This window comes from Oncorhynchus mykiss, chromosome 8, assembly GCF_057628025.1.
Source record: "Oncorhynchus mykiss isolate SJ-2025 chromosome 8, ASM5762802v1, whole genome shotgun sequence".
Classification (NCBI taxonomy): domain Eukaryota; kingdom Metazoa; phylum Chordata; class Actinopteri; order Salmoniformes; family Salmonidae; genus Oncorhynchus; species Oncorhynchus mykiss.
In genome coordinates, this window is record NC_143029.1 from 70,610,486 (window position 1) to 70,634,744 (window position 24,259).

Genomic DNA, 24,259 nt, shown 5'->3' on the forward strand with positions numbered 1-24,259 from the left:
ACATTAGAGCAGTGGAAATCTGTCCTTTGGTCTGATGAGTCCAATTTGAGATTTTTGGTTCCAACTGCTGTGTCTTTGTGAGACACAGAGTAGCTGAATGGGTGATCTCCACATGTGTGATTCCCACTGTGAAGCATGGAGGAGGAGGTGTGATGGTGCTTTTCTGTTGACGCTGTCAGTAATTTATTTAGAATTCAAGGCACCGTTTTGGGTCATTGTCCAGGATGGCTACCACAGAATTCTGCAGCGATACGGCATCCCATCTGGTTTGCGCTTAGTGGGACTGTCATTTGTTTTTCAACAGGAAAATGACCCAAAACACACCTCCAGGCTGTGTAAGGGCTATTTAACAAAGGAGAGTGATGGAGTGCTGCATCAGTTGACCTGGCCTCCACAATCACCCGACCTCAGACCAATTGAGATGAAGAGTGAAGGAAGTGAAGGAACAGCAGCCAACAAGTGCTCAGCATATGTGGGAACTCAATCAAGACTGTAGGAAAAGCAATCCTCATAAAGCTGGTTGAGAGAATGCTAAGAGTGTGCAAAGCTGTCAAGGCAAAAGGGTGGTTACTTTGAAGAATTTGTTTAACACTTCTATGGTTACTACATGATTCTATATGTGTTATTTATAGTTTTGATGTCTTCACTATTATTCTACAATGTAGAAAATAGTAAAAAAATAAAGAAAAAAAAAACCTTGAATGAGTTGGTGTCCAAACTTTTGACCAATTTTAAATATTTCACATGTATCCTAAAAAATATATATTTTAATCTTCTATTCTAAACAGAAGCACCAATAACTTCCTATTCCCAACGGAAGCACCCAGAACTTTATATTCTAAACAGAAGCACCTTCTACTGTAAACAGAAGTACCCAGAACATTCTATTCTAGTCTAAACACAAGGCTTTTTCTGCCACCAATCAACCATAAGAATAAAATGAATTGGACGGACAATTGAATTGTGTGACAAATTCAACATGGAAGCCCCAATGTAGCCTAATCGACAAGGCAGTTTTACTCTTTGATGGCTAAAAAGTGATGAGAAATGCCATTTAGAATCTCACACAAACAGTCTTGAAAAAATGATTGGATTACATACAGTCTGCTTTAGATGGTCATATTCACTCTACTTATTTCATTATCATGTGTTGACTTGTACAGAACGTACAATGGTACAAAATATAGCTAGGACAATAAGTGCAAGGTTTAATTATTCAGGTTATCCAACATTGAAAGAGAAATATAGACTTTATTTAGTAATGTTTGTACCCCATTCAGTTCATAGGTAATTAGAAAAATCTCATCTTATCTAACATTCAAGTACTGTTTTTACAGCATCTCATAAACAAACATTTGATTCTACAACACTGAAACTTTTACCATATTTTACAACAAAAAAAATCTTATCTTTGGCACTTAAATCACTAAATGTACACTATTTACAATACATAGTACTTTCCAGTGCAAAAAGGCTCTAACCAACAAACAGTTTGAGCAATTCAGTGTGATGACTGACTCAATGTTTTGTATCACCCTTGATAATAATAGCATGCCAACCCTCTGATAATTCATAATTATCAACAAAAAACAAACATGAGAGAACACTTTCTATAGTAAAAACAATATTGCAATAGATCTTCCTGGTTCATTTGTTAGTGCAGACCTCAGCTAACACCTTGAACTTTGGCCCCAGTGTGTTCAGGAAGTCCAGGTCTTCCTGGTTGACTTGGTCACTGCAGCAGCCCACCGAGCCAGCTGAAGACCCCACCCCCTCGAAGCCGTACGCGTGGATGATGTCATCGGCGTACCGTCCCTCCTCTTCCGTCCCTAGGTAAGCCAACTTCTGCAAAGAAAAGGTAGACCAGGTAAACATGATACGAGACAGGAGGGACATGGTAGCAGACAGGGTAAAATATGAGGTGGAGAGAGGAGAATGCATGTTGTTATTAGTCCATAGGGAGCAGACAAGGACTAGCCCGAAGGGGGGAGGAAGATATTAGAGTAGGTGATATTACTTCCTTCCACAGGATATTACACTGAGAACAGACAAACCTTTCACCAACCAGACGAGATACATGAAAGCTGACACAGAAGCCAAGGGTTTAGCCAATAAGTAAGCCAACATTACACATCGGAATTGTCTAGGCTTTCACCAATAGTAAGAACTATATTAAACCTTAGAGAAAAGGCAGAAAATGTGATCATGACGATATTTTCCATTTACGGTGTTTACTCAGACTAAAGTAAACACATTGACATTGTTTGAGTTGTTTTACCTGTTGTAGAAACAGTCCGTTGGTTTGCCAGTTGATCTTCATGAAACGTGTGTTGTCAAAAGTCATATTGCCACTGGCATATTGTCCGCCACCATATTGATCTACACCATATTGTCCACCGCCATTTTGTCCACCGTATTGACTGCCGTTGTATCGGTCAGAGAAGCCGTTCTGCATATCGGTCACAATGACGCTGCTGCCGGACTGCTGTTGAGTGCCCAGGTCTCCTCCCATCTTACCCAAGTCCTTAGCTCCAGCCCACCCCATGTCAATCACGGATCCCTTCACTGAACGGTCAATCCCAGACTTTGGAACAATGATGAGATTTGAATCCTAAAGAGGAGACATAAAAAACATATGAATACAAACAAGGATCTGAAATCTGCTTTGATTTCATGACCATGAGAAATGTGTTTGTAATACTTTCAATATCACAGCCTTACCACTGCATCCCCTAGGGCCTCAATGTTAGACGTCAGCAGGATACCACCACTGTCTCCCATATCCTCCAGCTCCATTTTCTCATTCTTCGTCACACACACGAATGCACAAAGGATACCTGCGATAAAGAACCAACAAGAAAGTGTGTGAGTGGCACTGCAACAACAAGGCTGTCAGATGGACAAGACACACGAGTCATTTGTTAAGAAATACAGCCATACTAGCTGATGTCAGCTATTTAAGACTCCACCATTCAATTTCTAATCTCTCATCAGTTTTATATGTTGTCCTATCTTATTATTTGCTTTGACACCAACCTGTCAGGGCTACATAAATAATATGAATGAATGAATAGCCCAGTGGAGACTCACAGAGTAGAAGTAGCAAAGCCAGACCGAGCAACATGGCCAGGATGCCCCACACCCCCAAAGATGTGGAGTTCTGTTGGGCCAGACACGCTCCGTTCCTGCAGCGGCAGATCCGGACCGTCACAGTCTGGGTACTTCCAAAGCCCTGCAGGTCCACTACCATCAGGGGGACAGTGTATAGGCCGGTGGGGAGCTCCTTAGTTTGCGCCAACATCACTGCAGTGCCTGACGAGGAAATACACTGTCATTAGGAACAGGAGTTTGTGTACTAGATTTCCAGGTGAGATTATACTATAAGGACTAAAACTCCTGGCTCTAAGAAAACATGTCACTAAAGAATGTCAGTTAACAGGTGCTGTGCAACGTGGCTCTGTTGAGGTTGCATCTCTAGAGAGTATTTCGGCTTTAAAGTTGTATTCAAGAATGTATGACACTGACTAGTCATTATAATTTATAAATTGTACATTTATGGACTTCTTCCCATTAAATAACTGTATCACTTTTTCAATCACATTTGCAAGACATCAATTAATATAGAGATGCAATGGAGTCAGGAGGTAGGAATCATTTTCATACTGTTAAGTGGCTTCACAGCCCAGTTGTCATCATGCTTCTCTCCCAGTTTGAAGCTGAAGGGGGCGGAGAAGGGAGCTTGGTCCTTGTCTTCTGCTACCACCAACACAGAGCCCATCTCTCCCCCATCCTTCTCACACAACACCAGGTCTTTAGAGAGGATGTCTGGGACGTGGTCGTTCATGTCTTCCACTTGAATAATCACCGTCCCTGTACCTGTCTTCCGACCTAGGAGAAAGGAGACATATGTAAGAAACAAGATAACACAATGCCTTCTTGCTGATGTTTATTGTGAGAGCTTGAGTGAGTCAGATTTCCAATCTATTCACTATCACACAAGGCAATAAATGGGAAAACTTGAAAGTTCAGTTACAGATGGCACACAGTACTGATATTTTCCCAGTCTCTTATAAATGCAAAACAGAGATAAGGGCCAGTAGATAGCATATGACCAAAAAAAACATCATCAGCACATCTGGAATAGAACCGAGTAACACAATGTCATGGACCTCAATGACGTGATCACTCCAGGTGTTACAGATGGACTATTATACTCATCATCCTGTCTCTTAAACAACACACAAAGAGTTATTGTGTTGTGTGTGAACATAAATCGAACATTGGCGAGAGTGGAGGGGGTGGTTGAAGCTAACACCAGAATGTGTTATGTATTAGGTAACATCAGTCAAGGCGTAAAGACGACAACAACCTCTCATCCTCTGTGGTGTAATTCAAGTTGTGCAAACGCACTCCCATATCAACATGTCAGTAAAAGGAGGCCTTGAGGAAATGGAATAGGGCACAGTGGTGTTGTTAGGTATAATTATGATGCTTTGTCTCTTCCTTGTTATAGAGTGTTAATACTTGTTACAGTGATAGAGGCAGTGAGAGAAAGCAAATGCAGGATTAGCATGCTATTAGCTGGGAGGATATAACTAGGTCCCTGGGGCCGGTTGCAAAACACATCTTAAGTTATTTTCCCCTTAAATTAAGGGGAAAAGGGTGCCCATCAGGACCCATATGTGCTTCATTAACTATGGATATGTACAGTAAGCATCATTCAATCTAGTCAAACCGGTTAATAGGCAGGTGGTTAGGAGTGTTGGGCCAGTAACCGAAAGGTGTCTGGATCAAATCCCTGAGCTAAAACTCTGTCGTTTTGCCCCTGAGCAAGGCAGTTAACTCCACTGTTCTCCGGGCGCTGATGAATTTTTTCAATGCTAGTTGAGGATACTATAGTGATCACGTTTAACATTGGATTTATTACCTACAAAAAGGTATGATGTGTTTTAATTTGAAGGGTTAGGGTTAGGGTTCTGGTGCTGCTCTACACACACACGCGCTTTGACCAACATAAAGCCAACTCTCGGAAGATGAAAGACATTCAAAGTTCCATTCTGTGGGCCTAATTCAGATAATGCATGTCATAGCAAGATGCCCAGCGCTTCAAGCCAAGCCTCCTGTCACGTCCTGACCTTAGTTCCTTTTTTATGTCTCTATTTTGGTTTGGTCAGGGTGTGAGTTGGGGTGGGCATTCTATGTGTTGTTCTATGTTTTGTATTTCTGTGTTTGGCCTGGTATGGTTCCCAATTAGAAGCAGCTGTCTTTCGTTGTCTCTGATTGAGAACCATACTTTGTTAGCCTGTTCCCACCTGTGTTTGTGGGTAGTTGTTTTCTGTCTGCGTCTCTGTACCAGACAGGACTGTTTTTCGTTTGTTCCATTTAGTTATTTTTGTTCTAGTGTTCCGTGTAATTAAAAGATCATGAACACGTACCACGCTGCACCTTGGTCCACCAACGACAACCGTTACAGAACTACCCACCACCAAAGGACCAAGCAGCGTGGAGGAATGGACTCCTGGACATGGGAGGAAATCTTGGATGGCAAGGGACCATGGGCACAGCCGGGAGAGTATCGTCGTCCTAAAGAGGAGCTGGAGGCAGCCAAAGCTGAGCCGCGATGCTACGAGGAGTTGGCTCGAGGAAGAGTGCACGAGAGGCAGCCCCAGAATTTTTTTTGGGGGGGGACACGGGGAGATTAATGGCTGTGATAACTTAATGGCTGTGATAGGAGAAAACTTAGGATGTATCAACAACAATGTATTTACTCCACAATACTAACCTAAATTGCAGAGTGAAAAGACAGCCTGTACAGAATAAAAAATATTCCACACTTACATCCTGACTTAAATCAGCATGAAGATCTATGGCAAGACTTGAAAATGTCTGTCTAGCAATGACCAACAACCAACTTGACAGAACTTGAATTTAAAAAATAATAATGTGCAAATATTATATAATCCAGGTGTGCAAAGCTCTTAAAGACTTACCCAGAAAGACTCACAGCTGTAATCGCTGCCAAAGGTGATTCTAACCTGTACTGACTCATGGGTGTGAATACTTATGTAAATTATAGATGTAATTTTCTATAAATTAGCAAATATATATCCAAAACATGTTTTCACTTTGTCATTATGCGGTATTGTGTGTAGATGGGTGAGCATTTTTTTAAAATACATTTTTAAAATCAGTCTAACACAACAAAATGTGGAATATGTCAAGGGGTATAAATAATATCTGAAGGCACTGTAGCCAGCTATGTACTCTGTAAGTTAGCTTGACATGCTAGAAAGTAATAGAAACAAGTTGAGAAAAAATCTACAAGAAACATGTTTTATTATCTTCTGAATCAATTTGTTTCTCCTGTCTTGAATGTAGTTCTATTTTGCGATCTCTTAAAATAAACGTGATCTCTTTGACGAGACATTCAGCCAGTGGTCGTCTCCATGGTAACTATAGACTTATTCTGCCATACATGCTTTCAAACTACTGTAAACCCAGAAATCCCCCGATCACACATGCAGGCGATGTAATGGCGACGTTGGCTATTTAACCTCATGCTCAGAAACACTTCTTCGGGCCTAACGGTCGTCTCGCACCGAACTGCGCATGTACAGGCAGTCACAGCAAAGGCATTCCTTCGATATAAAGTTGTTTTTGACTCAAATGAAAGCGTGTCAGTTTGCCACTCATGAGGTTGGAGTAATAACATGTTCAACTACTTAAGACACTGGCTCGAATCTAGGTTGTGCCTTTAGATAGAGAAAATTAACAACTAAGGAAGAATTTTTCATTTCACCCATTGACATCTCAAAGCCCAATCTCCGGCCTGGTCTGTTTAGTCTGTTTTGCAAGAGTTACCGGAAGTCTCGTGATGGTGCGCCTCTGGGTTTAGAAACTCTGGGGTAAAATCCCTTAAGTATGCCCTTACTAAAGGAAAACATTTGAGGGGCTCTATGCAACGCCTTTAAACAATTCCCTCAGGTAAGGGTAAATCCTTAAAGGAAACACTTAAGATGTTTTATGCTACCAGGCCCAAAGTTTTTAAAGCAATAGATGAGTTAAGATCATGCAAATAGTGATGCATATTTGACTACACAGAAATTGAATAAATACACATGCGAGACAATGTGTAACAACATCTACTTACTGGCATCCACAGCTTTCATAGTGACGTTGTAAACACCATCCACTACGAAGTGGGACTCCCTGTCGATTGTGTTGGCGATCTTCAGCTGTCCAGTGCTTTCATCGACATTGATCCATGAAGCTGGGTCTGAGACCTTGTAATACCTGAGAAGGAACAGAGAGAGAGAAGACGGTATTAAAGCATTCATGAGCATCATGGTGCAATTCTGCCATCAAGTGCTGGAGAGAGAAAAAAAACATGGCATACCATATTTTCATGCATGTTAACATTAGAAGCCTCCTCCCTAAGTTTGTTTTATTCACTGCCCTAGCACACTCCACCAATCCGGATGTCCTAGCCGTCTCTGAATCCTGGCTTAGGAAGACCACCAAAAACCTTGAAATTTCCATTCCTAACTATAACATTTTCCGACAAGATAGAACTGCCAAAGGGGGAAGTGTTGCAATTTACTGCAAATATAACCTGCAGACTTCTGTCTTACTATCCAGGTCTGTACCCAAACAATTTGAGCTTCTACTTCTAAAAATTAACCTTTTCAGAAACAAGTCTCTCACCGTTGCCGCTTGCTATAGACCACCCTCTGCCCCCAGCTGTGCCCCCGACACCATATGTGATTTGATTGCCCCCCATCTATCTTCTGAGCTCGTGCTGCTAGGTGACCTAAACTGGGACATGCTTAACACCCCGGCCATCCTACAATCTAAGCTTGATGCCCTCAATCTCACACAACTTATCAATGAACCTACCAGATATAACCCCAAATCCGTAAACACGGGCACCCTCATAGATATCATCCTAACTAACTCACCCTCCAAATACACCTCTGCTGTTTTCAACCAAGATCTCAGCGATCAATGGCTCATTGCCTGCATCCGTAATGGGTCTGCGAGCAAACGACCACCCCTCATCACTGTCAAACGCTCCCTAAAAAACTTCTGCGAGCAGGCCTTTCTAATCAACCTGGCCGGGGTATCCTGGAATGACATTGACCTCATCCCGACAGTAGAGGATGCCTGGTTATTCTTTAAAAGTGCCTTCCTCACCATCTTAAATAGGCATGCCCCATTCAAAAAATGTAGAACCAGGAATAGATATAGCCCTTGGTTCACTCCAGAACTGTCTGCCCTTGACCAGCACAAAACCATCCTGTGGTGTTCTGCATTCGAATCGAATAACCCCCGTGATATGCAACTTTTCAGGGAAGTTAGGAACCAATATACACAGGCAGTTAGGAAAGCTAAGGCTAGATTTTTTAAACAGAAATTTGCATCCTGCAGTACAAACTCAAAAAAGTTCTGGGATACTGTAAAGTCCATGGAGAATAAGATCACCTCCTCCCAGCTACCCACTGCTCTGAGGCTAGGAAACACTGTTACAACCGACAAATCCACTATAATTGAGAATTTCAATAAGCATTTCTCTACGACTGGCCATGCTTTCCACCTGGCTACCCCTACCCCAGTCAACTGCCCGGCACCCTCCACAGCAACACGCCCAAGCACCCACCATTTCTCCTTCACCCATATCCAGATAGCTGATATTTTGAAAGAGATATTTTGAAAAAATATGGACCCCTACAAATCAGCCAGGCCAGACAATCTGGACCCTCTCTTTCTAAAAATGATCTGCCGAAATTGTTGCAACGCCTATTACTAGCCTGTTCAACCTATCTTTCGTATCGTCTGAGATTCCCAAAGATTGGAAAGCTGCCACGGTCATCCTCCTCTTCAAAGGGGGAGACACTCTAGACCCAAACTGCTACAGACCTATATCTATCCTACCCTGCATCTCGAAGGTCTTCGAAAGCCAAGTTAACGAACAGATTACTGACCATTTTGAATCACATCGTACCTTCTCCGCTATGCAATCTGGTTTCCGAGCTGGACATGGGTGCACCTCAGCCACGCTCAAGGTCCTTAACGATATCATAACCGCCATCGATAAGAGACATTACTGTGCAGCTGTATTCATCGACCTGGCCAAGGCTTTTTATTCTGTAAATCTCCACATTCTTATTGGCAGACTCAACAGCCTTGGTTTCTCAAATGATTGCCTCGCCTGGTTCACCAACTACTTCCTTCTCTGATAGAGCTCAGTGTGTCAAATCGGAGGGCCTGTTGTCCGGACCTCTGGTAGTCTCTATGGGGGTGTCACAGGGTTCAATTTTCGGGCCAACTCTCTTCTCTGTATACATCAATGATGTCGCTCTTGCTGCTGGTGATTCTCTGATCCACCTCTACGCAGATGACACCATTTTGTATACTTCTGGCCCTTCTTTGTACACTGTGTTAACTAATCTCCAGATGAGCTTCAATGCCATACAACTCTCCTTCCGTGGCCTCCAACTGCTCTTAAACGCAAATAAAACTAAATGCATGCTATCCAACCGATCATTGCCCGCACCGGCCCACCCGCCCATCCAGCATCACTACTCTGGACGGCTCTGACTTAGAATACGTGGATAACTACAAATACCTAGGTGTCTGGCTAGACTGTAAACTCTCCTTCCAGACTCACATTAAGCATCTCCAATCAAAAATTAAATCTAGAATCGGCTTCCTATTTCGCAACAAAGCTTCCTTCACTCATGCTGCCAAACATACCCGCGTAAAACTGACCATCCTATCAATCCTTGACTTCGATGATGTCATCTATAAAATAATCTCCAACACTCTACTCAGCAAACTGGATGTAGTCTATCACAGTGCCATCCGTTTTGCCACCAAAGCCCCATACACTACTCACCACTGCGACCTATACGCTCTCGTTGGCTGGCCCTCGCTTCATACTCGTCGCCAAACCCACTGGCTACAGGTTATCTACAAGTCTCTGCTAGGTAAAGCCCCACCTTATCTCAGCTCGCTGGTCACCATAGCAGCACCCACTCGTAGCACGCGCTCCAGCAGGTATATCTCACTGGTCACCCCCAAAGCCAATTCCTCCTTTGGTCGCCTTTCCTTCCAGTTCTCTGCTGCCACTGACTGGAACGAACTGCAAAAATCACTGAAGCTGGAGATTCCCATCTCCCTCACTAGCTTTAAGAACCAGCTGTCAGAGCAGCTCACAGATCACTGCACCTGTTCATAGCCCATCTGTATACAGCCCATCTATCTACCTCATTCCCATACTTTATTTATTTATTTTGCTCCTTTTGCACCACAGTATCTCTACTTGCACATCCATCTTTTGCACATCTACCATTCCAGTGTTTAATTGCCATATTGTTATTACTTCGCAACCATGGCCTATTTATTGCCTTAACTCCCTTACGTTACCTTATTTGCACTCACTGTATATAGACTTTGTTTTCTTTTTTTCTACTGTATTATTGACTGTATGTCTTGTTCATTCCATGTGTAACTCTGTGTTGTTGTATGTGTCGAACTGCTATGCTTTATCTTGGCCAGGTCGCAGTTGCAAATTATAACTTATTCTCAACTAGCTTACCTGGTTAAATAAATGTTAAATAAAAAAATTAAAAAAAAAACAATTTCACAGTACCTCTATTTTCTATTGAAACATCATATTATTACTATGACCATTATCAATATGGTCAGACAATATGCCATCTCCTATGGTCATATGGCAAGACAGCACAAACAGATCTGGAACCAGGCTAATAAAGTATGACATTGAGGTAAACTAAGATCTTACTTGATGCCAGCGCTGCTCTTGGTCTCTGGGTCTACAGCAGTGTACGTTCCGATCAGGGTGTCGTTTGGAGTATTCTCCTGGACAGTAAATCGTACGATGGGGGCAGTGAACTCTGGTCCCTCGTCCACGTCCCCCACTGTGACATCCACAGGGATGGACACCCACTTGGCATTGGTCCCACTCAGCTCAGCCTGGTTACGGGCCATCACATCCAGCTTTAGGTTCTTGGTCTTCTCGTAGTCTAGAGGCTGGTGACACAGCGAAGACAAGGAGTGTCATTTATTGCATTATTTTTGGACTATCAGCCATCAATGACATTGTCATTGTACAAGAGTAAATAAGAGTAAAAAAGTATTTTGTTTCAAGATTTTGACTCTATGTTATGGGATAATTTGCCTTATTTTAAAAATAATTATGAAAGTCAAGATCAGATCAAAAATATAGGTTAATTGTGAGTACCAACTCACCTTTGTTAGGTAAATTAGTCCTTCATTTGTTTTTGGGTCTCTTTCCATCCTGAAGTTCCCATTTTCGTTCCCCTTGGTGATGATGAACTCAGAGTTCCAGTTTGGTGTGTTAATTAAGTCCTTGTCTTCAATAGGGATTCTGAGGATGAGGCCTTTCTCTTGGTTCTCCATAACACTCACATTATACTGCAAGAGGAAAGCAGCATGTTCAATTATCTGACTGAGGTATATTGAATATCCATACTCTATAGCAAACAAAATATAGCACATTTTCACCATAACTATTGTTTTGCTGCCAAATAAACTGTGATATAAAATTGTCATTACTGTAAAAAAATAAATATTCAAGATTATTATTTTTTCCTTACAGATGTCTTTTTAAAAGTGGGAGGGTTGTCGTTGATATCTCCCACAACTATTGTGGCTGTAGCCGTGTTTGATAGACCATTCAGAGCGCCATTCATGTCTCTGATGTCCACTGTCACAAAATGTTTGTCGTTCACCTGAAAAACAAAATCCCCAAATATACATTTAGTTCAAATATACACTGAGTGCACAAAACATTAGGAACACCTTCCCAATATTGAGTTGCACCTATTTTGCCTTCAGAACAGCCTCAATTCATTGGGGCATGGACTCTACAAGGTATTGAAAGTGTTCCACAGGGATTCTGGTCCATGTTGACTCCAAAGCTTCCCACATTTGTGTCAAGTCGACTGGATGTCCTTTGGGTGGTGGAACATTCTTGATACACACGGGAAACTGTTGAAACATCCAACCTTGTTGCTGTTCTTGACACACTCAAACGGGTGAACCTGGCACCTACTACCATACCCTGTTCAAAGGCACTGAAATATTTTGTCTTCCTCATTCACCCTCTGAATGGCACATACACGCAATCCATGTCTCAATTGTCTCAAGGCTTAACAATTCTTCTTTAACCTGTCTCCTCATCTTCATCTACACTGATTGAAGTGGATGTAACAGGTGACTTCAACAAGGGATTGTAGCTTTCACCTGGATTCACCTGGTCAGTCTATGTCAGGGACAGAGCAAGTGTTCCTAATGTTCTGTGCACTCAGTGTATATTAAAACATGAATAATTCAAACAATGATAGCAGTGGTCACCAATGTGGAACCCTGGAAAACTAAGTGAGATATTTTGAAAGTACGAAGAGGAGACTAACTCTCACCTCTCTGTCAAGAGTGTCTGTTTTGGTGCTGATGACTCCTGTCTCTGGGTTGATGTAGAACAGGTTGGTCCCAGAGAGGAGGGAGTACCTGATCTTAGTGTGGTCTGTACCAGGCTCGTCTTTGTCTATGGCATTCACCTTCCCCACAACGGTACCTGCAATGGAACACATCACAACACACAGACTATTAGTTCATATCCACAAGTTCCAGTTTCAAATGAATGTCTGGATGTGTGACAAATGTATCTGTAAATGTACTAATTCGTGAAACATATGGCACTTTTTCTATGTACTGTATTACAGAGGCTAAAGGCACTCTGGTATTTCTTACTTCAGCTGTATGTTTCTCACCTGTTTTGCTTTGTTCCAGCACAGTAAACTGCAGTTGTCCAGTGAAAGTTGGTGCATTGTCATTTACATCTTCTACATTCACTGTGATGGGTAATGGTAAGTCTGTCTCCTGGTTGGTGTATCTGTCAAACACTCTGGCTTGAAACTGAAAAAAGAGATGTCATGTTTTATCATCATAGATAATCAATTATTAAATAATAAAGCAATAAAGCAATAATTGTTGTCTACTACTCACTATAAACTGAGGGGTAACCTCGCGGTCAACAGCTCTGTGGACCTTCAGCATCCCAGTTTCCTTTACCACACTAAACACACCCACAGGGTCCTCTGTCACACCAGGCCCACTGAGGGTGTAGTACACGTTGTATGCGGCAGAAGAATCAGATGCAACCTAGACCAGAAAACAATCAAATATTATCTGTGGTCAAGCTTCAACAAGCAGTGGGATAATCATTCGGGTTAGAAAATTGTACAGTAATGATATGTTTTTGGTTGGATATGTTTCTCAATTTCTTTCCTTGGATTTTGCAATCTTTATCACACCATTTGCCATTATTGTTAGTCGTATGGTTTGGCCTCAGACCAGTAAGTGTGAGCAGAGCCTGCTGAGCATCTGGTACATGTCATTGGCTTGGGCTAGTGTAAGAGTGGGGGGGTTGGGCCTGTTTTTCTGATCACAGCCTGGGCGTATGTGTGACTTCCATGTCGAGGCCCTTTTGGCAGGAGTGGGGGGTATGGGGTGGGCAGGAGGGGCATAGGTCTGATCTTCCTACCTCCCATCTCACACACATTGACCGCAGCCCTTCCCACGCCCTGCTGCAGCTCTCCCGAATCGCGAAGCAAACAAGTGCTGTTTAGAATAACTTTTCTCAAAGGTTTCACAGAAAGCACACATGTATTTCTATATCCTCTCCAAAAATCATGATATTATTTGAAGAGTGAAAATATTTCTAAAACCCATCCCTAGTGTTTACACAGGCAGCCCAATTCTAATATTTTGCCAGTAATCGGTCTTTTGACACAGCCTTAGGAACACTTAGTCAACAATTATAATGCTTTAGACCTTTTACTTGCTAGGCGGGTATGACCATTTCTGTTTTGCAAAATGTAGAGACACAGAAGACCTGAGTCTACGCCTTCACTATGGTGAATCACTAAAACAATACAGAAATACAGTACAGAAAATGAAGGAAGAGCACGTCAGAAATCAGCTCAATGTAATTGAAGAATCCATAGACTCTAACCACTTCTGGAAAAATAGGAAAACACTAAACAAACAACAACACGAAGAGTTATCTATCCAAAACGCTAATGTATGGGTAAACCACATCTCCAATCATTTTGTCCCTATAACACAGAACAAACAGCAAAAACATATACATTATCAAATACAAACCATAGAATCAACTATCAAAGACTACCAGAACCCACTGAATTCTCCAATTACATTGAATGAACTAAAGAACAAAATACAAACCCTCCAACCCAAAAGGCCTGTGGTGTTGATGGTATCCTCAATGAAATTATAAAATATCCAGACAACAATTTTTTTAAATGTATTTAACCTTTATTTAACTAGGCAAGTCAGTTAAAAACAAATTCTTACTTACAATGACGGCCTAATTGGGTTTAACATCATTTTTAGCTCTGGCATCTTCCCCAATATTTGGAACCAAAGGCTGATCACCCCAATCCACAAAAAAATCCACAAAAGTGGAGACAAATTTGACCCCAATAACTACTGTGGGATATGCGTCAACAGGAACTTTGGGGAAATCATCTGCATTATCATTAATGGCAGACTCATACATTTCCTCAGTAAAAACAATGTACTGAGAAAATGTCAAATTGGCTTTTTACCAAATTACTGTATGACAGACACCTTAATTGACAAACAAACAAACAAAAAAAAGCCTTTGACTCAATTTGGCATGAGCGTCTGATTCCATCTAGACACCGTTGCCCTACAAAAAAAGACATACCTTGGTCTAAACATCAGCGCCACAGGTAACTTCAACAAAGCGGTGGATGAGCTGAGGGACAAGGCAAGAAGGGCCTTGCCATCAAAATGAACATAAAATTTGACATTCCAATTAGGATCTGGTTAAAAATACTTGAATCAGTTATAGAACACATTGCCCTTTATGGTTGTGAGGTCTAGTGTCCGCTCACCAACCAAGAATTCACAAAATGAGATAAACACCAAATTGAGACTCTGCATGCAGAATTCTGCAAAAATATCCTCTGTGTACAACATAAAACACCAAATAATGCATTCAGAGCAGAATTAGGCCGATACCCGCTAATTATCAAAATCCAGAAAAGAGACGTTAAATTCTACAACCACCTAAAAGGAAGCGATTCCCAAACCTTCCATAAATAATCCATCACCTAAGCAAGCTGGTCCTGGGGCTATTTTCAGAAACACAAACAGACCCCACAGAGCCCCAGGACAGCAACACACCCAACCAAATCATGAGAAAACAAAAAGATAATTACTTGACACATTGGAAAGAATTAACATAAAAACTAAGCAAACTAGAATGCTATTTTGCCCTAAACAGAGAGTACATAGTGGCAGAATACTTGACCACTGTGACTGACCCAAACTAAAGGAAAGATTTGACTATGTACAGACTCAGTGAGCATAGCCTTGCTATTGAGGAAGGCCTCCATAGGCAGACCTGGCTCTCAAGAGAAGACAGGCTACGTGCACACTGCACACAAAATGAGGTGGAAACTGAGCTGCACTTCCTAAGCACGTGCCAAATGTATGACAATATTAGAGACCCATATTTCCCTCAGATTACACAGATCCACACAGAATTTGAAAACAAACCCAATATTGATGAACTCCCATATCTACTGGGTGAAATACCACAGTGACTCATCACAGCAGCAAGATGTGACCTGTTGCCACAACAGGTTAATACAAGCATTAATAGTAGTAAGTGTTTTGATGATTGTTGATGTTATAGATTAAGGACAAAGAGGAAACTGTAATAACGTGTACAACTGTGTGACTTGCAAATATTGAATAAAAAGTAGAAACTACACCCAAAACCCTAGGAGAGAGAACGCCTCTGACACTCCTGTTCTAGGGGAACAAGTCTAGTTTCTACACAAAAGACAATTTAAAGGATTGGACAGCCAACTCATGTATATTGTAAAAAGCAAAGTTACTCTGTATTAATATTCAAGCAGTATTAACCGACGGGTGTAGGCATTAAATCGTAAATTGTTTGTCTAGATACTAGAGTGATTGGGAACCCTATAAGAGCAATGGCGAGTTGAAGAGTCTACTGATTGGGATTGGGAACCCTATAAGAGCAATGGCGGGTTGAAGAGTCTACTGATTGGGATTGGGAACCCTATAAGAGCAATGGCGGGTTGAAGAGTCTACTGATTGGGAACCCTATAAGAGCAATGGCGGGTTGAAGAGTCTACCGATTGGAATTGGGAACCCTATAAGAGCAATGGCGGGTTGAAGAGTCTACTCTTTGGGAACCCTATAAGAGCAATGGCGAGTTGAAGAGTCTACTCTTTGGGAACCCTATAAGAGCAATGGCGAGTTGAAGAGTCTACTGATTGGGAACCCTATAGAGCAATGGCGAGGTGAAGAGTCTACTCTATAAAATGTAAATACTCTAAGTCTGATTGATATTATCTAAGATCCCGAAACACGCCTGACGGCACCACAAAGGCTAATCTCCGAATAAAAGGGCAGGATACATAACCAGGCCAGCCCGGCGGGCCTGTGAGTCACCTGTTAGCCGGGTGACATAAGAACTTGAGTGAGACGACTTGTATCACTTGTATACCTTAACGGTCCTAAAGCAAAATCCCCTACCGCGACACTTGGTGCCCAACGTGGGGCTAGATAATATCATATATATACAGATAGAGAACCTACCAAGAAAATCCTTGAGGATGAGGAAATAAGAAAAGTACTATAGAGTTTATAACTAAATAGGAAATCTTATACAAAACCTAAAGGTAAATGAGGAAATAAGAAAAGTACTATAGAGTTTATAACTAAATAGGAAATATTATACAAACTCCTCCGGGTAAATGAGGAAATAAGAAAAGTACTATAGAGTTTATAACTAAATAGGAAATCTTATACAAAACCTCAAGGTAAAGAAGGAAAAAAGATGAAGGTAGAAAAGTAGTGATTTTATAAGCATTAGATTTAATTATGAAAATAAATATGTTGCAGTACCTAGGGATGGTGAATTACTGGATGGATCCCATACTATGGATCCCATACTAGGCAACATACAGTGTATATACAATTATTGATGAGACTGATTTAAGATTAACGCAGGTTATTGTTAGATGAAATACAGTGGACTCCTGAAGGAGAGATTTCATTAGTACAGAAAACATATGCTATGTTTAGCAGGGTTTTGGCTTTATCTAATCATTTGAAGGTTTGTCTTTCAATAGTAGAAAGATGACAAGGGTATATGGCATCTGTTGTGATCCAGGATCATTGAGAGTATCGGGTTAATTAAGCTGAACTATATAATTATCTTATAGATTACTACATAGAAATGTTGAGTTCTATAAAATTCATTAGTGCAAACAGGGAGACAGTGAGACAGTCAAAATGTGGAAGCAGAAACCATATCTGGTACTGACAGTATTAGCTGCGGCAACAGGAAGCAGATGTGGAAGCGAAAAAGGCCGGTTTTAAACCACAGCCATTAAAGCAGCAGTTGTTAAAAGAGGAAGTTAAACATAGACATACGTAACTATATTGAAGGATTGTCAGTCTAAGAGCACCAGTGAAAGAGTGGGGGCTCGTCCAGGATCCATGTGCAAATTTATTAGGTCAGTTAGGCACCAACACAGGAGTAGGGGAATGGGATTTTACATAGATGCAAATAATGCAAAGAGAGGCTAACCTAGAAAAGGCTAGTCAAAGAAAAAAGACAGCCGCAGTGCAAAGAGTGGACACCTCAGGAGACGCAGGGGTACCCACTAAACCAGGGAGAAGAGATAGGGCAAGGCAGCAACCCCAGCAGCAAACCCAAGCAGGGCCACAGGCTCAGAGTAAACCGGCCTTCCAACATAAACCCAAAACACCCCAAAAGGATGGAGGTAAAACTACCTGGCAAAAGAAAGACCCCAAACCACGTGACAATACGGCAGCAGGACCATCAGGTGTTAAAACCGGGGGCTCCCCAAAAACCAGCCTCCCTGGACGTAGCGGCCTTTGGAGCCCTCACACAGGAGGAAAAAACTCAAAGGAGAGAAGATTATGCAAAGTGGAAAGAGGCAAACCCTGGTAGGAAATGAAAAAGTGCAAACTGGTTAACGGGAACCCTGGAAAGAAACTTAAAAGTACCGATAGTGGGCAAGACTTTTCTTATAGATACCGGGGCAGACCGGTATGACTAATAATCCAGGAGAACCAGTGGGTACCCTCAGGGTAAAATTTCTGGAAGGACAACAAAAAGATATGAAAATAATCAACCATTTTTAACCTGTAAATGTTCCAGACTAAATAGAGAGGGTCAGAACAGAAACTGGAAAATATTAATCAAATAATAGAAAAGCTAGGTGAAATAAAAATACAACAGTTTAACCTACTAACCTCTAATGAAGAATCTGAAAGGACTATTAAGTGTTTTAACAAACCCCTTAAAGGCCCCATACAAAAATATGACACGGAAGGAGCCAAAATGGCGCTGTTGGAAATATATTGGAATAAAATAATGGCCCTAGCCCAAGGCCAGGACATAATAATAAAGGACAATTAACTTAACAAAATGTGGACACCACTAGTTGAGGGAAGTAACCACAACTCGTTGGGACAAATGGTGAAATTTAGTTTGTTTCAAACCAAGAAACGGAAGAAGGGCCTCCTCCCGTGGTACAAAAGAGGAAGGCCACAAACATAGAAAAACCCAGAGGCATAGTGGTTTTTACAGACGGCAGTGAGAAATCAGGTCCCACTGTGTGGGGTTTTATTATAAAAAATATAGAAACAGGAGACACCCTCATTAGAAAAAGAGGCCGAATGGAGGGAACGGCACAAAAGGCAGAGGTAATGGTAGTGTTAGAAGCTTTGCTACACTGCACCACTTCTAACCTTAAAAGGATTGAGGTATGATGGAGAATGGCATAAAATCCATGAGTTAATGGACAAGGCCGAAGTTTTAGTAACTCACCAAAAAGCTCATACCAAGGACAGTAAAACAGCTCAGGGAAACTTCAACGAATTAGGCAACCAGGAAGTGGATGAATTAGTCCAAGTACGAAGGGTCGTACTAATTCACCATGAAAAATATCAACTTAAGGCTTTACATATAGATTGGGGACATTTAGGCCCTAGGATCTTTATGAAAAGGCTTAGACAAGAAGGTATTCCCTATGTTAAAATGGAAGTTACTGACCTTTGTCAACAATGTACTACATGCCAGGAACAAAAAGCAAGTAACATTGGTAGGCAGGCAGGGCAACACATTAAACATACAATACCATGGAAACAAATTGCGTTAGACACTATGGGCCCAATGAAGGTTGCTACCTCAGTCGGGCATAGATACGCGATAGTCGGTGTTTGCATGGCCACAGGTTATTCAGTTGTTCTAACATCAAAATCATCAAACACTGTGCCTGTATTACAACTGCTTTTATTATATCTATACATTACGATTCTACCTGTAATTATACTCCGGGTTGCAATTCGGCTTGTAATCCTTATTAAACAAACTAACCTCTGATCAAAGAAGTTTCCTGTGGTCTCTTGTATAACGTAGGGCAGAATTCCCTTACAATACTAATCAAATACCAATTGATTTTTAGAATATACAACTGTCCTGTATAGGCTACCTGAACCTGCATGACATGAGCCACCCTCACGCTCTCTCCTTTGATAGAAAGTTCTGCGTCTATTAATGCCAAATAATAGGCCTACATACAGTCAGTCCACACTCAGAACACTAGCTAACTATATTGTTTCATTATGCAGTGTACTATCTAGAGCTATATACTGTATTTAGCTGCTATTTAGAACTCTAAAAAATACACATCAAATAGCCAAACAATGAGGAAAAAAGTAGTCTACTTGAGGATAAATTCAGCCACTATTTAATGTTGAATTTAGTGGGTTTGTCTGACTAATAGCCTACACAAATGGGCTGCAATATTCAAATGAAATTAAATACAAATAAATCCAACTTGAAAGACTCCCCTGGTGTCATAATATATTTTGACATTGCAACCACATAATTCAATCGCCGGTTCACCCGCATGAACGAAATCACAAGCAGATTTCTTTTTTTTTCAAGCCCTCAAGAACCGTTGTCTGCTAATGGTGATAATCTGTTTGCATTTGCCAATGTATTGTCTTTCCAATATCCAGACAACCTGTCCCCAGAGCTTCCTATACAGTAATTTAATCTATCTCCGTAACGTGTTGAGGCCGGCAATTAAGTAGAATGCGAGGCTCAATTAAAGATGTTTCAGAACTGCTATATTCGAAGCACAACTCCCTTCTGCACAGTTTCTTGTCTACAACAACTCCATTCGGATTAAACAGCCTAGCTGTTGGTTGCTCATTGTAGTCTACTTCTTCTCATTAAGGTTACTTCATTCAGACATTTTTAATTCCATTTTGCATTGATTAGAAATATCCCACTTCACCTGCTAGGCTAGGCCTATATGGAGCCTCTGCCCCTTGAATTGCCAGACAATAACAGCAAGGTACATGTGTGAAACGTGTGTAGACTACCGGTATGTCTTTGTTATAAAAACTACATTCAAAAGTGTGTTGCTTTATTAAATGAAGAATGTCAAATGTCATGTTATACACTTGTGTGTAGCAATGTCACATGGCTCATTTGATTTAATTCAGACAAAGCCTTTTCATTGTTAAAAAGGCCTGTAATTATTTTATTCTAAAAAAGTGAATACTCACACAACATCCATTGGGATATTATATTAATAGATTAACTGTGCCCACTAATCCTGTGTATACATGTATGTGGTTGGGTGTGGTTGGGTGTGTATGGGTGTGTACCATCTGGTGAGGGCGTGGAGCAAACAGGTACAGAATGTGCCTTAGCCACAAGTGAGAAAGAGTGAGAAATAAAGTGGATCATGGGTAAGGAGAATTGAAAGCACAGGTAGAGGATAATTTGGCTGTTGCCCATGTAGGAGTGTGTTATGACTACATTACATGAAATATGGACAAAGCTTCGGTTTATTGTCCATATTCAAATAGACAGAATGTGCTGAAAGTAATGGAAGTTGTAACTTATTTTAAGGACATTACCAGATCAACTTCCTTTGGAAATGGAGGGACGTCGTTTTCTATGATGTTGAAGGGCAGAGGGCTCCAACGTCTTTTGGAGCGCTTTAGTAGACCATCTTTCAATACCTGAAACATGCAAAAAGTCACGACACTACAAACATAATACAGTACTTATTTAAAAAGTATAGGACTAGCATCTTCAACATCTTTTACTCTAAGCCAATGTGGAATCCACCTTACTTTTCTAGAGTTCTGGACAAGGTAAACATCTTCAACATATTTTACTCTAAGCCAATGTGGAATCCACCTTACTTTTCTAGAGTTCTGGACAAGGTAAACATCTTCAACATCTTTTACTCTGAGCCAATGTGGAATCCACCTTACTTTTCTAGAGTTCTGGAGAAGGTAAACATCTTCAACATCTTTTACTCTAAGCCAATGTGGAATCCACCTTACTTTTCTAGAGTTCTGGACAAGGTAAACATCTTCATCATCTTTTACTCTAAGCCAATGTGGAATCCACCTTACTTTTCTAGAGTTCTGGACAAGGTAAACATCTTCAACATCTTTTACTCTAAGCCAATGTGGAATCCACCTTACTTTTCTAGAGTTCTGGACAAGGTAAACATCCATGTTTTTCTTCTGACCATTGGGGTCCTGAAACTGCACTGAGAATGTCCTGCCATTGGCTGGTACCATAGTGATGTGGACTGTTACTATAGTTCCATCTGCCTGTACTGTGAAGTCCGGGTCACAAGAGGTCAAATGCAAGGTCTTGGTGTCACAGTTGTCGACATCAACTGAACAATGAGAGAGAAAGAAATGTTATGAACTGTACAATTACTAAAAACAACATGAATTATCCTAAGCAAGATAACGTGATTATGATTAAGGATGATTAAGGATGTCAACTGGTTATAAAAAGTGTATGACCATATTGATTGTTTCATTCAGTATCAATTACATACAACGTTTGACAGGACTGGAGTATTTGTGAATGTTCAGTTACCTTTTGAAATAACATGCCCAACTGGTACTGTCTGAGGTACTGCTGCTTGTATGGAGTCGGGGATAAAGCAGGAGTCCACACATGAGATGATCTGGAGTTAACACATGAGAGTGATATTGTTCATTCTAACAACGTGCATATCATACGATAGTTGTGTTACAAATATCGTACTGCAATTATTTGTATTGTCTATTATTGGAACCAAAAGAATGAGACATTTACATTTTCAAGAACATAGTCTGCATAGGTAGATGTATCAACAAGCCGCACCTTGACAGTGATACTATTCTAATATTACACAACTGCACAAAATAAATGTTACGTTTGCCAATTCAATTACATTCATAGACTCGAAGGAAGTTGACAAATCCAAATCAAATGTCAAAATTACAGAAAAACTTTCATTTCATATGTACTTACCAAAAAGATGCATAAATTGACATTTAAGTTCCGTGCCATTTTTGTTACTACCATTCGAAACATCAAGACTATAGTGACGAAACCACACGCAGGAACAAGAAGTATAAGTGTTTCTGTCAAGGGCGAGGATTAGTGGGTGGAATATCTTTACACCAATCAACAGTAACCTAATTGTGTCCGTATGAGTCTTCCATTGCAGGTATCGGAATGACGGTTTCGTTTATGAAAAAGTACCCCGCCCGCGATTACTCAATTGGCTACCTCGACGACGGGACGCATTCCTCGTCTAGTACTCCACCCTCTTTCAGTCTGTGAAAATAACAGTACAGAGGTGTGATTTAACATGTGATCAGCTGCTCAAAGCTTGTGGTTTGGTGTGAACCATGCACGCTAAGCAAATTGGTTATTTCGAAAGAAATCACAGTGAACAAATGTTACCAATAGGGGGAAGCATTGTATCGGTAATGGATTGTTGTCTGAAAACAATGGAATGTCCTCTTGGCTTTTTTTTCTCAACTATCAACTGTTCCGTGCAATGGATTTAAAATTGAAATAATTGTTTCTGTTTTTTCTATATCTAAAAAAATTAAAGCAAGTAGACAGATACAGCTATTTTGTCATGTTAATTTAATCCTTAGTGCAGTTATCATGCAAAGTATTTTACAACTCCATTCTGTTCCAGGGGAATTAAGATAGGAACATGTATTCCAAGAGTAAACTCTCTCTTTCTATCATTGCATAATCTCAATGATGATGAATTGAACTGCTGAAAGCCACGATAAATCAACTTGATCCGTGTTCAGGGAATACAGTGCCTTCGGAAAATATTCAGGCCCTTGGACTTCATCCACATTGTTCTAAAATGTATTAAATCAAATAATTCTCAGCAATCTACACACAATACCCAATAATGACATAGCGAAAACAGGTTTTTAGAATTTTTTTACACATTTAAAAATATAAAACAGAAATGTTTTATTTACGTAATTATTCAGACCCTTTGCTATGAGACTCGAAACTGAGCTCAGGTGCATCCTGTTTCCATTGATCATCCTTGAGATGCTTCTGCAACTTGGAGTCCACCTGTGGTAAATTCAATTGATTGGACATGATTTGGAAAGGCACCGTGTAATGAGTGCGCTGAGAGTCGGGAAGCAAGTACAGGGAGTGAGTGTTTTAATTAATAAATAAATAAATAAACAAAACAACAAACAAACAACACACTGACATGAAAACAGAGTCAATAACACCTGAGGAAAGATCCAAGGTGAGTGACATAGATCGGGAAGATAATCAAGGAGGTGATGAAGTCCAGGTGAGTGTCATGAGGAGCTCGTGCGCTTGACGATAGTGACAGGTGTGCAGGATAATCAGCATCCTGATGACCTAGAGGCCGGAGAGGGAGTATACGTGACACACACACAGTTCCTCACATCTGGAGGAAACCTGGCACCATCCTTATGGTGAAACATTCTTTTGAATAAATTTGAAACATTTTCTAAAAAAGTTTTTGCGTTTGTCGCTATGGGGTATTGTGTGTAGATTGAAAGGGTGGGGGAAAAAATATTTGATCAATATAGAATAAGTCTGTAACGTAACAAAATGTGGAAAAAGTCAAGGAGTCTGAATACTTTCCGAATGCACTGTATTCTGTGTCATTATTATGAATAGTAGAACATTTGAGTGCACTCGGACGGACCGGCAAGGCCTTTCAAATATTCTGTTAGGCCCATTTAAAACCTTTCCTGA

General features: G+C 40.8%; 1 protein-coding gene across 1 annotated transcript; it reads right to left on the reverse strand.

Annotated features, from left to right (window-relative positions):
* Positions 1 to 1,231: 1,231 nt before the first annotated feature.
* On the reverse strand, positions 1,232 to 22,924 carry LOC110530423 (desmocollin 2-like protein). Its single transcript, XM_021613480.3, has 16 exons — positions 22,511 to 22,924; positions 22,091 to 22,181; positions 21,682 to 21,881; positions 21,103 to 21,207; positions 13,051 to 13,206; positions 12,816 to 12,960; positions 12,465 to 12,619; positions 11,640 to 11,774; positions 11,272 to 11,457; positions 10,805 to 11,052; positions 7,151 to 7,293; positions 3,664 to 3,888; positions 3,091 to 3,312; positions 2,722 to 2,837; positions 2,279 to 2,611; positions 1,232 to 1,845 (listed from the first exon to the last, which is right to left on the reverse strand). Exons 1-16 carry the CDS (start codon positions 22,571 to 22,573, stop codon positions 1,648 to 1,650), a joined length of 2,721 nt encoding a protein of 906 aa, XP_021469155.3. The 5' UTR covers positions 22,574 to 22,924; the 3' UTR covers positions 1,232 to 1,647.
* Positions 22,925 to 24,259: the final 1,335 nt, after the last annotated feature.